Raw genomic sequence first — 16,406 nt, 5'->3', positions numbered from 1 at the left:
TCACAGGCAGAGACAGGGGCTCCATGGAGACCTCCCAGGGCTTTCTGGGATGGTGAAGAGCCCTGTGGTCAGAGGCAGTCACAGCCATTCCATGGTGACATCCCAGGGGACCTTGGGCTGCAAAGGCACCGATCTGTCACAGGCACTCACTGGGGCTCTACGGTGACATCCCAGGAGTCCCCAGGCTGCCACAGAGCCAGGATGTCCCAGACACAGGGTTTTCTGTTATGGGCAGAGTGGGGCCTTCAGGCAAAGTTCATTAGAGAAGCTCCTGTTGGGTAACAAGGCACAGAAAGGATCCCCAATAGCCCCCATAGATCCCCAAATGTCACTGTTGAGTCAGAGATGACACAAACTCAGATCAGAAGGCTAAAGGCCAAAAACCACCTGTTTATTCAATTCTCTTATTTTATACCTTGCTTTGCTACAGGTAGACCTCACTGGTCCTTTAATCAACACATTTCACATGATTGGCCAGTATAGACAACACCCTTCAGTAAACACTTTCATGAAAAGAACCAACTTTTTACAAACATTTTTTGGGCACCAGTTATTGATGCTTATTTTATGTTGAGCCTTTTTGGGGACTCCCTGGATGGGGTAAACCCTCCTGTAGCAATTCTGTGCCAGATAAAAGGAGATGCACAGGACTTTTTTGGTCTTCAGCTTCTTGTTTATTGTCATCTTATCTAAAGTTTTGCATTGCTGTCCACACCAGGCTCAGCACGCTGGAAAGACACCTCAAAATGGCCCTAAAATGCACGGTTTCAAGGTCTTTTAATGTTGTCTCATTCAATTAACTCTTAAAATGTACATTATTTCTACTTATCTGCCAATAACTCATTCCTTGACTGTCCACATAAACTCTGCACTGTGCTTTCCTTGACCAATCACCCTGTGCCACCAACACTGCAGAACATGGAGTAGATGAAAAAGAAGACAGGGACTACACCCCAATTCCTCCATCTTGCTTCCTATCTACAATATACTAAAAATCCCAAAACCCAAATTTCTCACCCAAGTGACATACTACACTACTCTCCATTATCTATTTCACACTTTGGTAAATTCTAATCTATATCAAAGTCTTGGAAGTCCTCTCCATGGAAAAGGTTAAAGACAGCGTTTCTCTGGGGGTCAGGACCCCTCAGAGCAGACAGAGAAATATTCCCTGTGCCCTGAATTGCCACACATTTAACCTAAAATCCTTTAACCCTTAATATGTGAATTTATCCAAAAATGTTCCAGGTAAGCAGGATTAGAAGGAGGAGAAATAGAGAACAACTGAAAGACAGCAGATCCATAGAAAGACACACACATAGGCACCAACCGCTGGGATTCCAGGGTTGCTAACAGAGGAACCCCAGGAGAAGGCAGGATCCAGACCATAAGCTGGCCTTGTGCTCCAGCTTTTAACCCCCTGGGCCTTCATGGGTCTGCCCCTGGGGTGGGACTGCCAGTTGTTTGTCCAATCAGAGCCAAGGTAGGCACCAGCTGCTAGTGTGTGATTGATTGACAGATCAGCCAATCAGAGCTCGGTTAACACTGCCCCTGCTATGTGACTGACAGCTCTGCCAGGCCAGGGCTGGGGGCAGGGCTCTGTTCCCCCACAAACCAAGGCCTGACCAGGCCCTGGCCCAACACGGGCATTCCGAGCATCCCAAGGTGGCTCGGGACATTGATCTCATCCAGCCTCTGACAGTGACCACTGTGACATTACGGAACCTCATGGAACCAAGGGTCCACGGTGACATGGTGGACCTCCGTGTACTGAGGAGTCCATTGTGGCTGAGAGGCAAGATGTCTTCACAGACTTTTCAATGGGTGAATGTAGGGATGTTAGCATCTTTGAAATGGGTCTTAATGTCTCTACTAACTTCAAGAAACATTTTAATTACAGAGGCCGGACAGCTTGATATAGGAATGTGCTTCTTGTTGACGGAGTGACAAAACTATTCTTTGTTTTCTTAAAAAGGAAAAAAAGCTCAGAAGTTTCTCTCCTCAATTATGTGAAAAGACATTTCATAGAAAGCCTCCTGAAACAGAAAAGGGTCTGCACAAGCCTGAACTTCTGAAGTCTGGGTTAAAATCACTGGTTCAAGAGGGGAATATGGGGTAGGGGGTTCAAAAAGTCTGTATCGTCTGAGTACCTCAGCCAATGGGGAAAGGAAGGGGGCAACATGTGGCTAGGAGCCTTTGATAAAAGGAAGCTGATCCCTCTTGAAACTTTGAGGAGAAAACTCCATGGGCATGTGCCCTGGTGGATTCTCTCCCTTTATTCTATTAAAGTTGAAGGACTCCTCTGTCTCCTTTATGGACACTGGCTTTTTACAGTGTGATTTTCTGTACATGACACCATGGAACATGACAGAACCAGGGAGCCATTGTGACACATCAAGGCCCTGTTGGAACAGAAAAACCATTGCTGACAGTACAGAACTCATGGAACCAAGGGGCCATTGGAACAATGCACATCCAAGGACACCATGGTGACACTATGGAACCTCATGGAATCAGGGAGACCATTGTGACACTCTGGTACCTCACAGAATCAGGGGGACCATTACGAAATTCAGGACCCCTGTGGAACTAAGGGTCAAGGATGAAGCTGTGGGGCCCATAGAACCAAGGAGCCATTGGGACACAGTGGGGCCACAGGGAGCCGAGGAGCCATGGTGACATTGCAAGGGCTCAGGGAAGCATGGGGCTATTGTGACACTACAGAAGAAAGGAGAACAATGTGACATTCCAGGGCCTCATGGAACCAAGGAGACCATTGTGACACTGTAGGGCCCTATGCAACCAAGGGCACAGGGAACACGTGTGGCTGGTTTGGCCTCCCAGGGGCTGCTGGACAGGTCTGCCTGACCTTGGCATGTCAAGGCTGCTTCTCCTCTGCCCCTGAAGCACTGGGACTCTTGGCTTTCCTTCCTATGGGAGAGAATTGTCCTTGCCCTGCAGGAGCTCATGGCCAAAACTGGGATTCCTCTCCCAAATTTTCTTATATGCAAAGATTGTTCCAGATGAAATCTGCCAGGAGAGACAGATCTGGATGCCTTGGCCACCCAGGGGCCACCTCTCATCTGCCTTTGAAACACTGGGATCATGTGCTTTTCTTTCTTATGGGAAAAAACCATCCATCTCGACCAGGTGCCCATGGCCAAAATTGAGAATCTGTCTCCAGAATTCCCAACATCCAAGGATAGCTCCCAGACAAAAGCTGCCAGGACTGACAAGTCTGGTTGGCTTTGGCTTCCTGAGGGCTGGCACTCATCTGCCTCTGAAACACTGGGGCTCTGTGCTTTCCTTCCTAATGAAAAGGACTTGTCTTCCTGTCCAGGCACCCACAGCCAAATATGAGATTCCAGCTGCAAAATGCCCAATGTCCAAGGATAGCCCCTAAACAAAAGGTGCCAGGACAGACAGGTGTGGCTGTGTTGGCCTAAGGGTGGCCACCTCTCATCTTCTTCAAAAACACTTAGACTTGGCATTTTTCTTTCCTATTGGTAAAAACCATCCATCCTGACCCAGTGCCCATGGCCAAACCTGGAATTCTACCTCCAAAACTCTGTACATCCAAGGATTGCTCCCAAATGAAAGCCAGACAGGTCTAGCTGCCCTTGCTGCTTGGGAGCTGTCCCTCACCTGCCTCAAAACACTGTGCTTGATGCTTTCCTTCCTCTGGAAAAGAACCATCCTTCTTCTCAAGGAGTCCAAGGTCAAAACTGAGATTTCTCCTCTGAAATTCCATATATCCAAGGACTCCTCTATGACAAAAGCTGCCATGACAATCAGGTCTGGCTGGCTTGGGAGCCAGGACAGGAGCCACCTGTCTCCTCTTCTGGCTTTGAAACACTTGGGCTCCGTGCTTTCCTTCTTCTGAAAAAGAACTGTCATTCTTATCTACAAAGAAATGGCCAAAATTGGGATTCCACCTCCCAAATTCCCTATATCCAAGGGTTGCTTTCATACAAAAGCAACTAGAACAGAGAAGTCTGGCTGACTAAGGCCTCTGATGGCCACCTTTCGTTTGCCCCTCAAATATTGGTGTTCCCTGCTTTCGTTCTTATGTAAAAGAACCGTCCTTCTCCTCCAGGTGTCCATGTCTGAAATTGGGATTCCACCTCCAAAATTCTGTATATCCAAGGATTGCTCCCAGGTAAATCTGCCAGTACCATCAAGTCTGGCTGGCCTTGGCCTCTGGTGGATGCCCCTGCAACACTGGGGCTGGGTTCTTTCCTTCCCATGAAGATCCCTGGGACACTGTGGGGACCTCATGGAACCAAGGGGATCATTGTGGCACCACTGGAGCCCATGGAACCAAGGGGATCGTTGTGGCACCACTGGAGCCCATGGATCCAAGGGGCCATGGTGACCCAGCGGGGCTTCATGGAACCCAGAGACCATTATGACTCTGTGGGGCCTGATGGAACCATGGAGACCATTGTGACCCTTCAGGGCCTTGTGTCACCAAGGGGGCATTATGACACCTCAAGTCCTCATGGAAGCAAGGGACCACTGGGACACTGTGGGGCCCCATGGAACCAAGGGAACATGGAGCAGGTCTGGCTGCAACCACTGAGCCCGGCTGGGGTCATGGAACCATCTGCAGGCCCTGGGTGAGATATGAACTCTTTCAGTGCATCCATCCTCCCTCCAGTGAGAGAAAAGGACAAAGTGCAGGCACATAGAGGAGCAACATGAAGACACCGAGGGCAGAGAAGAGGAAGTTGTGTCCCAGATGGGAGGGATGAGGAGATGTCCTGATCTTGGGGCTGAAATCCTCTTGTAACGCTATGGAGAAGGATGTAACTGATACATCAGACTCTCCTTTTCCCTGTATCGCATTGAAAAGTACAAGGAAATGACTTGTTCAGCAAAGGCCTGCATGCTAAAGTTGCAAATGTCAAAGTAGCTGTGATCCCATGAGAAGTTTGAACATGGAAAAAGGGAAGCGTGATGAGATCCTGTGCCTTCACAGGGAGAAGAAAAAGATGTCCTCAGAGATGAAGATGATTTCAGAAATAGATGAGGAGAACCTTTGCTCTTACACATCTCATCTTTTAACTAACACCCCATAAGTTGACATGGCCCATAAACACAACTGGAAAAGAACTTTGAAAAACTGGGAGGGATGTCACAATTGCAGATTTTTCTGGGCAGTTGCTATTCATGGAAATTGAGAGCGACAAGAGAAGTGTCTCTTCTGGACAAGTCTCCGTAGTATGAAAGAGAGACTCCTCTCCTTAAGTGAACTCAAGAAAGACTATTCTAGTTGGGGTAAACTGACTGAAAATTCTAGGTTTGTCTCTTTATATTGTCAGTAAGAAAGAAAAGGTTGTAGGGAGAGGAGAAGTTTTCTGAAAGTTTTGTTCTTATTACTCTTTCTTTTAGTTGCTAATAATGAACTTTTCCTTATACCCTCTTAAAGTTTTGAGCCTGCTTTGCTGTTTTCCTAATCTTATCACACAGGAGGAAATGAGTAACTATATTCTAGTGAGTGCACTGGTAATTAGCCAACACAACCCACAACAATAAATGCTGCATGCTCGAAGAAATCTCAAATTGGTGAACCAAAACCACTACAGAAATATTTCTGATGAACTGCACTAGAGCAGAGGGAAATCAAGGCAGAGCCATGGTTTGTCAGGACTTGCTTGATCCTAATAACCCCTATGGTGCATTTGGAGCTGAGCCGTGGAATCTCAGGGCCTGAGAGGAGATTGCAGAAACATTTCTAGGAGTCAAAGTCAGAAGAAAACCCCAAAGTGTCTCAAATCATGGATGCATATGACTGAGGTCCATCTGCTACACAAGCTCCTCATGGACTCCTTGGAGGAGAGAAGTGGAGGCCAGGATGGCACAAAAACTTCTCAGAGATTCAGTGTGGAAAGGAAAATCCAGAGTACCTTAAAAATCTTGAGTAACTCAAAGTCTTAATGAGCCCCACTACATGTCAATGCAAAGCTCTCAAGGGACTCGTTAAAGCAGATAATTACGGCCTTGATTGCAGAAACCTCTCTTAGAGTCTGTATCAAAAGGGAAACACCAAGTACCTTAAAATAACTGAAGTACCTTGAATCATTAATGAGCCCACTGAATGTTGCAAAAGACAAAGCCTCTCCAGGGACTCATTACAGCAAATAATTGGAGGCCATGATTGCACAAACCTCTCAGAGACTCAAAGGCAAAAGCCAAACTCAAAGTTCTTTGAAAAACTCTGTGAGCATTCAGAAGCTTCCAGGGCCATTGCTGAGCAAGGCTCCCCAGGGACTCCTTCCAGCAGATCCTTGAGGCCACTGGAATGTGGGCTAGGGGGGGATGCTGAGGGCAGGACAAGAGGCTGACAGTGCCCAGCCTGGCTGGGGCTGTGCCAGGAGGCCCCAGGACCTCAGGACAAGGTTTCCCCTCCCAGCCTTTGATGGCACAGACCCTGCTGTGCCCCAGGACACCAAGACTTGGCTTTTCTTTGTCTCCACCTGTCATCACTGCCTCCAGTTCTCTGCTCTGCCTGGGGCCTGGGGACACTTTCTCTGTCCTGTCCCTCAGTGGGACCCATTAAAAGACCAAGAAAGTTTGGAGTTGGATTCTGCCTTGGAGTTCTGGAGAGATTTCTTCAGCTCCCTCTCTAGGACTCATGTTCAGGGCCTGAGCACAAAGCCCCAGAGGCTCAATAAAGTCCTTGTGCTGTGTCTGTGCTGCTGAGCTGGGCTGGGCTCCTGGCACAGAGGCAGCTCCTGGTAACCAAGAAGAGCTTCAAAAGCACATTTCTCTTGATGAGCAGCTCTTCTGCCAGCCCAGCAGGGCTGGGGCACTGCTACAGCCATCCCGGGCACAGCACAGAGGCACAGAGAGCTTCAATCAATCAGGGCTGGGAAGGTGCTGAGAAGTGCCTGGGGCTGCAGGACAATGCAGCTGCAGCTCCTGGAGCCATCTCCTGCAGCTGGAACATCCCAATGCCTACAGACCCTGTGAGTACAATTCTCAGTATTTTTGGTTCAGGGGAGGTGAAATGCTCATCAAACTCTGATATGCTGAGGGGTTCTAATCAGTCATAGAATATTTCCAAGTCAAGGATTTAAACAAAAATGAGAAAATTTCCTAAGACTTTGAAATCAGTTTCCTGCTTTCGGAGAATGGCAGGAAGGGGGAATAAATATTAAAGGTAGGTTATGAATTATTAATTATGAATTTTGACAAGTGTCTGAGGCATCTGAAACTCTTACTTTTGGTGATTGTAGGGTCACAGGAGATCCCTAATGTGCTTTAAGCCTTTCTGTCCATGGACAGCACCAGCATCACCTTTGCTGGAGCCATCAGGCTCAGTCTGAGCTCTCCTTTCTCCAAGCTACAAACAGAACCTGCCCCCAGGCAGTGCCCTGCAACCAGGCAGGGTTCTGTCAGGCCAAGGAGAGGGCACAGAGATTTTGGGGTCTGTGAGTGTTGGCAGGGAGAGATAAGGCACATGGAAACACCTGCAGAAGGGAAATCTCCAGGAAGCAGAGAAAAGATTGGGCAATGAGAGGAAACAAAACCCAGCAATACTGTGGCAGGGAGAGTTTAGAGATGTCCACAGGATCCCCTCCAGTGCAGACCCTCCCTCTGAACAAGCCCCCTCCCTCCTATGCCCCCAGCCAAGCCTCTGTCCTCAGGGCTGGGGCTCCAAGGCCTGCAGCCCCTCCTGTGCAGGCAGAGCTTCACCAGAGCTGTGGGGCAGCTCTGCAGCCCTGGGCCCAGTTCCCTCTGCAGAGCACAGGGCTGGGAGCAGCTGCTCGGCACTGGGGGCTCTGGCAGGGGGCACAGCTGGCTCAGAGTGACCCTGTCCCCAGTGCCCGGCTCTGGGCAATGCTGTCAGTGAAGCCAGGGAAGGAGCTGCATCTCCCTTCACCCAATGCCATCTTAGGGACACTTGGAAGTCTCCCTGAGATTTCAATCCAAGCGGGGAGCTTCCATCCAGGGAGCAAACCTGTCCTAGATCCTCTCTGTGTTATCTGAAAGCCCCAGGGTGAGGCACTGAAGTTCTAGGTTGAGAAAATGCCGTTGGGTTGATCAAATGAGCCCTGTGTGCCCTTGGGTGCAAAGGTGGGGCTGAGACTATAAGAAAGCGATGGACATTTGGTGGACTGTGGGGGATCCATATGCTCTCAGCATTATCAGGATGGTTTTGAAATGAAACATCAGAGCATTATCATCCTCTTTCTGAGAATGCTGAAAGCCCACAAAACCTGGGACATGACTTGGAGACAGACCACCTCCCCTCACTCTCCACTCATCACTTTGCCTCAAACAACTCACTCTGTTCTCCCTGATGGCAGCAGAAATGCTGAGAGTTTCTGACATCCAAAAATAGTCAGCAGAAGAAAGGGAAGAGGAGTATAAAAACTCTAGAATATTTAAACAGACTTTCCCATTCCTGGGGGTGCAGATGTTAACAGGGCCTTCTGTGTTAACAGGGTTTCAAAGTGGAACATGAGGACAGGTCCCTGTCCTCCTCCCACATCTGCATAGCAATGTTGAATTATAAAAACACTGTATGTAGTTGCCCTGAACCTGAAGTCTCACTCAGGCACCAACAGCCAAGGCTTCCCCACTTGGAGCTGAAGGAAAATCTACTAGAAAATCAAAAGGGTGTTAGAGGGTTACAGGAGAAGGATCTGTAGAAAAAGGCTTTGATTTTGCTGGAAGAAGTTCCTCCTAACATGTCACTGAACTTTCTCCATGAACAGCTACCCAAGTACAGCCTCAGCAAATGTCCAACAGCAGCTCCATCAGCCACTTCCTCCTGCTGGCATTGGCAGACACGCGGCAGCTGCAGCTCCTGCATTTCTGCCTCTTGCTGGGCATCTCTCTGGCTGCCATCCTGGGCAATGGCCTCATCATCTGCGCTGTAGCCTGCAGCCATCACCTGCACACGCCCATGTTCTTCTTCCTGCTCAACCTGGCCCTCAGCGACCTGGGCTCCATCTGCACCACTGTCCCCAAAGCCATGCACAATTCCCTCTGGGACACCAGGAACATCTCTCATGCAGGATGCGCTGCACAGCTATTTTTCTTTGTGTTCTTCATTGGATCAGAGCTTTGCCTCCTGACCATCATGTGCTACAACCGCTACGTGTCCATCTGCAAACCCCTGCACTACAGGACCCTCCTGGGCAGCAGAGCTTATGTCCACATGGCAGCAGCTGCCTGGGCCAGTGGCTTTCTCACTGCTCTCATGCACACAGCCAATACATTTTCCCTGCCCCTGTGCCATGGCAATGCCCTGGGCCAGTTCTTCTGTGAAATCCCACAGATCATCAAGCTCTCCTGCTCCAAATCCCACCTCAGGGAACTTAGGCTTCTTGCAGTTAGTGTCTGTTTAGCACTTGGTTGTTTTGTGTTCCTTGTTTTGTCTTATGTGCAGATCTTCAGGGCCGTGCTGAGGATCCCCTCTGAGCAGGGATGGCACAAAGCCTTTTCCACCTGCCTCCCTCACCTGGCCATGGTATCCTTGTTCCTCAGCACTGGCACATTTTCTGACCTGAAGACCCCCTCCATGTCCTCCCCATCCCTGGATCTGGCCCTGTCTGTTCTGTACTCGGTGGTGACTCCAGCCCTGAACCCTCTCATCTACAGCCTGAGGAACCAGGAGCTCAAGGCTGCAGTGTGGAGACTGATGACTGGATGATTTCAGGAACATTAAAATATTGCCCGATCCTGACAATTACGTGGAAGAAAAGTAATCTTTGAACTATTTTGTTTCATTGTAGTGTCTTTTTCTGTGTTTTACTTACTATATCTTGTCAATAGAAAATGTTCATTGTTTATGCCCTTTCTCATTTTGTTTCTCTCCACCTTCCTGTGGCCAGAGACTGTGTCAATGAGGGGCTGTGTTGTTGGTGTCTTTAAAGGAATTAAAGGATCTTCCAGCTAAGTTTTCTGCAGAGATGCCCTTGTTTTGCCTTCTGTGGACCTGCGGCAGCAATGTCTGTGTGCAGAGCTGGGGGCAGATCAGTGCTGGCCCAGAAGCTGTGCCCAGCAGCAGCACTTGGTGTTGCCAGTGCTGCTGCTGTGGCCCTGCCCCACTGCCCTGGTGGCCCTGGTGTTGCTGTAGGGCCTGAGTGCTCTCAGGGCTGGGCACAGCCCTGGGGGTGGCAGTGCCGGGGCTGCAGCAGGAACAGGCCATGGGCACTGCTGGACGAGCGCTGACGCCTCAGCCCAGGGCCTGGGGGCTCCAGGCTCCTTGCCCAGGCTCTCTCAAGGACACGGCCAGGCCAATGCTCAGCACAGAAAAGCCCCGTGAGCAGCCCCAGGCTGGCCATGGGCAGGCTGGGGGCAAACAGCATGGCTGGGGCTCTGCAAGGGCCCTGGAGCAGATGGGAAAGAGCAGCAGAGCAGGGGTTGATCCATCCCCAATGCACTGCACGGCCCAGGGCAGCATCCCAGAGCGTCCTCATGGAGCTGCCAACAACATCCCCCCTCTGCAGCCCTGGCCTCTCCCCCAGCTCACACAGGTGCCCCATCCTTGCAGGCACAGACACGGCAGCACTGGCTCAGGAGCCCCTGTTTGCATTGCACAGATGTCCTGGTTTAGGGCAAATTTGTTAAAGAATCTGCAAAGGAGGGCCCCTCCAGGAAGCAAAACACACACGGCCCCTCCCCCCAGCCAGTTCGGGAAAAATTCCTCGGAGAGAATTGGAAAGAACCTGTTTATTTCAGGCACAACACCCCCCAGCACACAAAATGAACAATACCCGATGAAACCGCTCTGAGAAAGATGACAAAATCAGAAAGTCTCTCTCATGGGTGGTTGCTCTGTTCTCAGTCCCTCTGGCGCTGGGGCAGCTGCTGCAGCTGAACGGTGTTCCCGGGTCCCAGTCCGGAGCAGGTTCGAGAGGGTCACAGAAACAGGAGAGGAGAAACAGTCCAGGAAGGGATGTGGACTGTTTAGCTAGAACTAGCTAATAAGCAGAGGCCAAAGCAGAGCAGAAGCGAGAGCAGAAATGAGAGCAAGCAAAGCAGCAAGCTGAAAGCAAGAAGTGAAAACCAGCTCTATGTACTGCTCGTCTCTGTGTCCCTGATAAGAGAAACCCAAACAAAACTTTGACCTTTCAGAGTCGGTCTTAAAGGCACAGAACAGATGAATGGGGATACAAGCATCATAACGTCACCCCAGGACATTCCACCCCTTATCCCCATATCATCAAGATACTACAACACATCATACATTATTCATACAAAATTTCCATCTGTTTCCCCAAAATTACAAGCAATATCCATCATGCCTTCATCACATCCCCACACTGGACCACTGAATCCAGGCCCTATATTACAGAGCTGCAGAGCCCCTTTTCACTTTAGTCACCTAAAGCTCCATCTATCACTTGCTCAGACCTTCGACACTTACACATTTCCTTCTCCCTCTTCCACTTGCCCAGACCTTCAACTCTTACACATTTCCTTCTATCTCATGTCTGTATGGTTTAATGTACAGACAATGGCAGTAACATCCATTGAACAGTGATATTGCATATCATTCTTACCCCACAATCAGATCTCCCTGAGGTACACATCGTGTTGTTCCATCTCTTTGCATTATCCACCACGTGCAACCTGGTGCCTGAGCAAAGACAACCCCACGAACGGGTTTGTCTGTACTCCAGGCATAATTGATCCACACAGTCTTCCCTAACAAACCTCTGATATGTACCACTGGGACTTTGTCTCCTTCTATTACATTCAGGGACTCAGACTGGGCAGGACCTGCTCGGTTGGTGGAACCTCGGGTGTTGACTAACCAGATGGCCTTTGCTAAATGCTGCTCCCAATTTTTGAAAGACCCCCCACCCAAAGCTTTCAACTGGGTTTTTAGTAGTCCATTGTACCTCTCCACTTTTCCTGCAGCTGGAGCATGGTAGGGGATATGGTACACCCACTCAATGCCATGTTCCCTAGCCCAGGTGTTGATAAGGCTGTTCTTGAAATGAGTCCCATTGTCTGACTCGATCCTCTCAGGGCTGCCATGTCTCCACAGAACTTGCTTTTCCAGGCCCAGGATGGTGTTCCGGGCTGTAGCATGAGACACAGGGTTGGTTTCCAACCATCCAGTGGTGGCCTCCACCATGGTCAACATGTAGTGCTTGCCCTGGCATGTCTGGGGCATTGTGATGTAGTCAATCTGCCAGGCCTCCCCATACTTGTGCGGACCACCGCACACTGTACCAGAGGGGCTTCACTCGCTTGGCCTGCTTGATGGCAGCACACGTCTCACAGTCATGGATAACCTGAGAAATACTGTCCATGGTTAGATCCACCCCTCGGTCTCGTGCCCACTTATAGGTGGCATCCCTGCCCTGATGGCCTGAGGCATCATGGGCCCATTGAGCTAGGAATAACTCTCCCTTATGTTCCCAATCTAGGTCTATTTTGGACACCCCTATCTTTGCAGCCTGACCTACTTGCTCATTGTTTTGGTGCTCCTCATCAGCTCTACTCTTGGGTACATGGTCATCTACATGGCGGACCTTCACAGGCAGTTTCCCTACCCTGGTAGCAATGTCTTTCCACTCTTCAGCAGCCCAAATTGGTTTTCCTCTACACTGCCAGTTAGCCTCTTTCCACCTTTCCAGCCATCCCCACAGAGCATTGGCTACCATCCATTAATCAGTATAAAGGTAGAGCTTTGGTCACTTCTCTCTCAGCAATGTCCAGGGCTAGTTGAACAGCTTTGAGTTCAGCAAGTTGGCTTGATCCACCTTCTCCTTCAGTGGCCTTGCCACCTGTCATGTGGGGCTCCATACGGCTGCTTTTCACTTTCGGTTCATTCCCACAATGCGGCACAAACCATCAGTAAAGAGAGCGTATCGTGGATCTTCTGCTGGCACTTGGTTGTATGGTTGAGCTTCTTCAGACCGTGTCACTTCTTGTTCTCCTTCATCAGAGAGACCAAAGTTTTCACCTTCCGGTCAGTTTGTAATTATTTCCACAAGCCCAGGGTGATTCAGTTTTCCAATACGGGTGCACTGTGTGATAACAGCAATCCATTTGCTCCATGTAGCACTGGTGGCATGGTGCATAGATGGAACCTTGCCTTTGAACATCCACCCCAATACTGGTAGTCGGGGTGCCAGGAGGAGTTGTGCTTCAGTGCCTATTACCTCTGAGGCAGCCTGGACTCCTTCATAGGCAGCCAAGATTTCTTTCTCTGTTGGAGTATAGTTGGCTTCAGAGCCTCTGTAGCTACAACTCCAAAATGCTAGTGGTCAGCCTCGAGTCTCCCCAGGCACCTTCTGCCAAAGGCTCCAGGACAAGCCATGGTTCCCAGCTGCAGAGTAGAGCACATTCTTCACCTCTGGTCCTGTCCTGATTGGGCCAAGGGCTACTGCATGAGCAATCTCCTGCTTGATCTGTGCAAAGGCTTGTTGCTACTCAGGGCCCCAGTGGAAAGTGTTCTTCTTAAGGGTGACCAGGTAGAGAGGGCTCACAATCTGACTGTATTCGGGAATATGCATCCTCCAAAAACCTATGGCACCTAGGAAAGTTTGTGTCTCCTTCTTATTGGTGGGTGGAGACATTGCTGTGATCTTGTTGATAACATCGGTGGGAATCTGACGCTGTCTGTCTTGCCACTTCACTCCCAGAAACTGCATCTCTTGAGCAGGTCCCTTGACTTTGTTCTTCTTCATGGCAGAGCCAGCTTTTAGGAGAATCTGGATGATTTTCTCCCCTTTCTCGAACACCTCTGCTGCTGTCTTCCCCCACACAATGATGTCATCAATATATTGCAGGTGTTCTGGAGCCTCACAATTTTCCAGTGAAGCCTGGATCAGTCCATGGCAGATGGTGTGGCTATGCTTCCACCCCTGGGGCAGTCGGTTCCAGGTGTACTGCATGCCTCTCCAAGTGAAAGCAAACTGAGGCCTGCATTCTGCTGCCAGAGGAATGGAGAAAAATGCATTGGCAATGTCTATAGTGGCGTACCACCATGCTGCTTTGGACTCAAGCTCGTACTGGAGTTCCAGCATGTCCGGCACAGCAGCGCTCAGGGTTGCGGTCACTTCATTCAATGCACGATAGTCCACTGTCAATCTCCATTCTCCTTCAGATTTTCGCACAGGCCAAATAGGACTGGTGAAGGGTGAGTGGGTCTTGCTGACCACCCCCTGGCTCTCCAGCTCTCGGATGATTTTTTGGATGGGGATCACAGCATCTCAATTCATTCGGTACTGAGACAGAGTAAAGATCCATTCTGAATTAAGTCAAGTGTCTAAGAAAAGTGAAAAGTCTGTAAGGCCAAAGCTGAAAGAAAAACTCGCATGCCGAGACAGCAAAGAGACAGAGAAAGAAAAACAGAAAAGACCACAAAGTCGATTTGCCCCCGACTTAGAAATTCCTTTGATAAAGAAGAACTAGTGCTAAATGTCACGCGGAATGAATATGTATGAACTTATTGTGAAACTGTATGCATATGCATTTGGAAGGGGGATAAAAGAAGACCCGAGGTCTTCAGAGGTACTCATGCCTTTTTGGAGGACTTGCATCCGGCGTGTGTCGTAATAAAAGTATACCAAGCTTTACAACTTTTACAAAGTTGTGAGGTTTCTTCTTTTCTCCGCAAAACATTATGGCGAGCCAGGTAGGAGTTCTCTGTCCCCGCAGGGGCAGGGGGGATAGACGGACCTCCAAGGCGTGCCCTAAGAATTTTTTCTTGGTGGGGCTCCGCTCATCTCAACTTGCCACCTGCAAAGACAGACAAGGACCTGCTGGCCTGCGGAGGAAGATATGGTATGTACTGAGGGGCCCCCAAAAGAGGGAAAGGAGAGCGAGAGAGTAAACCACCCAAAGACGTCTAAGTTCAGATGATAGAGTAGCTGTATTAGAGACGGGGTTCATCGTTCTGATAGAGCAGACCACAAGCAGTTCTGAGAGTGAGCTGGGTGAACCCGTGTATGTGTGTGTTGAAGGTTCATAGTTCTGATAGAGCAGAACCGCTGAGCCCGTGTGTGTTTTGTTTGTGTGTGTGTGTGTGTGTGTGTGTGTGTGTGTGATGTCCGAACACTGTGTTGCTGTATAGTTAATGTGTGCATTCTGTAGTCAGTGCACTGTGTTTCTAATCATGCAAGTGTATAAGTGTATGGTGTATAAAAGAGAGTAGAGCTACAGTGCTATACAGTGCGAGGGGGGTGAGTACTACCTGTGTTTGAAGCAGCCAAGTGAGGCCTGAGGCACCAGCTGCAGCAGGCTGTGAGAGCAGAGAGAGAAGTGCCCCGCAGAAAAGCGAGTAGAATGTCAGTAAGAGTATTTATCGTGTTTAAATGTAGTGATTTGTGTAGATTTGGTACATTTTAACCGTGAGTATGAGCTCAGAGAGTTCCTTTGCCTTAGATGCTTAGACTTGATCTCTAGACTGTGTGCTGTTATTTTGATTGTGTCCAAGAAAAATTGATGTGAGTAAATGCTGAATTATAGTATGCTGTGTTGTGTTGAGAAAAGCAAGCACTTTGAGAGATATGCCCTTTCCCAGTGATTTTGTGTGGTGATTTTCTTCCGCTGCATTGTAGAAATTTGATTCTCAGATTGTATAGTAGTGTTTGTAGAGATTTTAAGATTTTGTTGCAACAAGAGTGGCATTTTACATAAGAGAACTATAGTACGGTGATTTATGCTTAACTACAATAAAGCAGAGTTAAAAGAATTCCAACAATTTTCCCCCTCACAGCAATTCAAGCCTTGGCTCTAGTGAATTTGAAATAAAGAGTGGGGGGGAGTGCGTGAGTCTGTGTCTGTGAGCATATCAGAGTTTTGGCTGTAACTAGCACAGCCTTTTTGCAAAGCAGTAAAACAAGTGTAAATAAACACAGTGCTTAATTAGATTGTACAAGAAGAGAACTAGAAAGACTGATATTTTGTTTGATCAGAACATAGTGTCTATGTCACATTTTTGATTAGCATGCTGTGTGAAGTTACAGTAGCTGTCCCCTAGGCACAGGGACAGCTCTGGCTGCCCCATCTTCCCAAAGCACATGAGAATGGCCTGTAAGCAAAAGCTAGATGTGCAAGTATTATTACAGTGTGGCGTTTATGAGAAACACTAGTATTGCTGTTTTGCTGTTCTAATAAGTGTCAGGCACATGCCCCGAGTGTAAATTAGAGGTTTCTAGTCAAGCAGATTCAGAACCTAAGGTCTTAGAGCTTGTGAGTAAGAATCACATCTGATACCTGCCACCTGGAGCTGTGTGTATGAGTAAGAAACTGAGAAACTACTGTGAAAGTGTCTGTAAAAAGGTTTGAGTAGAAGCGAGATAGGGCAAGAAGAAATAAATAATGAGAACTGACCAGAGCAAATGCAAACAAGTTCCTAAATTAGCCCCTTTTGGGAGGGGCTCACTGAAAAGAAGTTGCCAGTAAGAGCAGCTCAAAAAATAAAA

General features: G+C 48.8%; 1 protein-coding gene across 1 annotated transcript; it reads left to right on the top strand.

The window, feature by feature from the left end:
• Positions 1 to 8,917: 8,917 nt before the first annotated feature.
• Positions 8,918 to 9,667, top strand: LOC132077271 (olfactory receptor 14J1-like). Its single transcript, XM_059478823.1, has one exon. The coding sequence runs from the start codon at positions 8,918 to 8,920 to the stop codon at positions 9,665 to 9,667; it is 750 nt and encodes a 249-aa protein (XP_059334806.1).
• Positions 9,668 to 16,406: the final 6,739 nt, after the last annotated feature.

Source organism: Ammospiza nelsoni, chromosome 9, assembly GCF_027579445.1.
Source record: "Ammospiza nelsoni isolate bAmmNel1 chromosome 9, bAmmNel1.pri, whole genome shotgun sequence".
Taxonomy (NCBI): Eukaryota; Metazoa; Chordata; class Aves; order Passeriformes; family Passerellidae; genus Ammospiza; species Ammospiza nelsoni.
This window is presented reverse-complemented; position numbering and strand designations above follow the sequence as displayed.

Coding starts and splice junctions, on each gene's coding strand:
- LOC132077271 (XM_059478823.1), top strand. CDS start 8,918: ATGTTCTTCTTCCTGCTCAACCTGGCCCTCAGCGACCTGGGCTCCATC.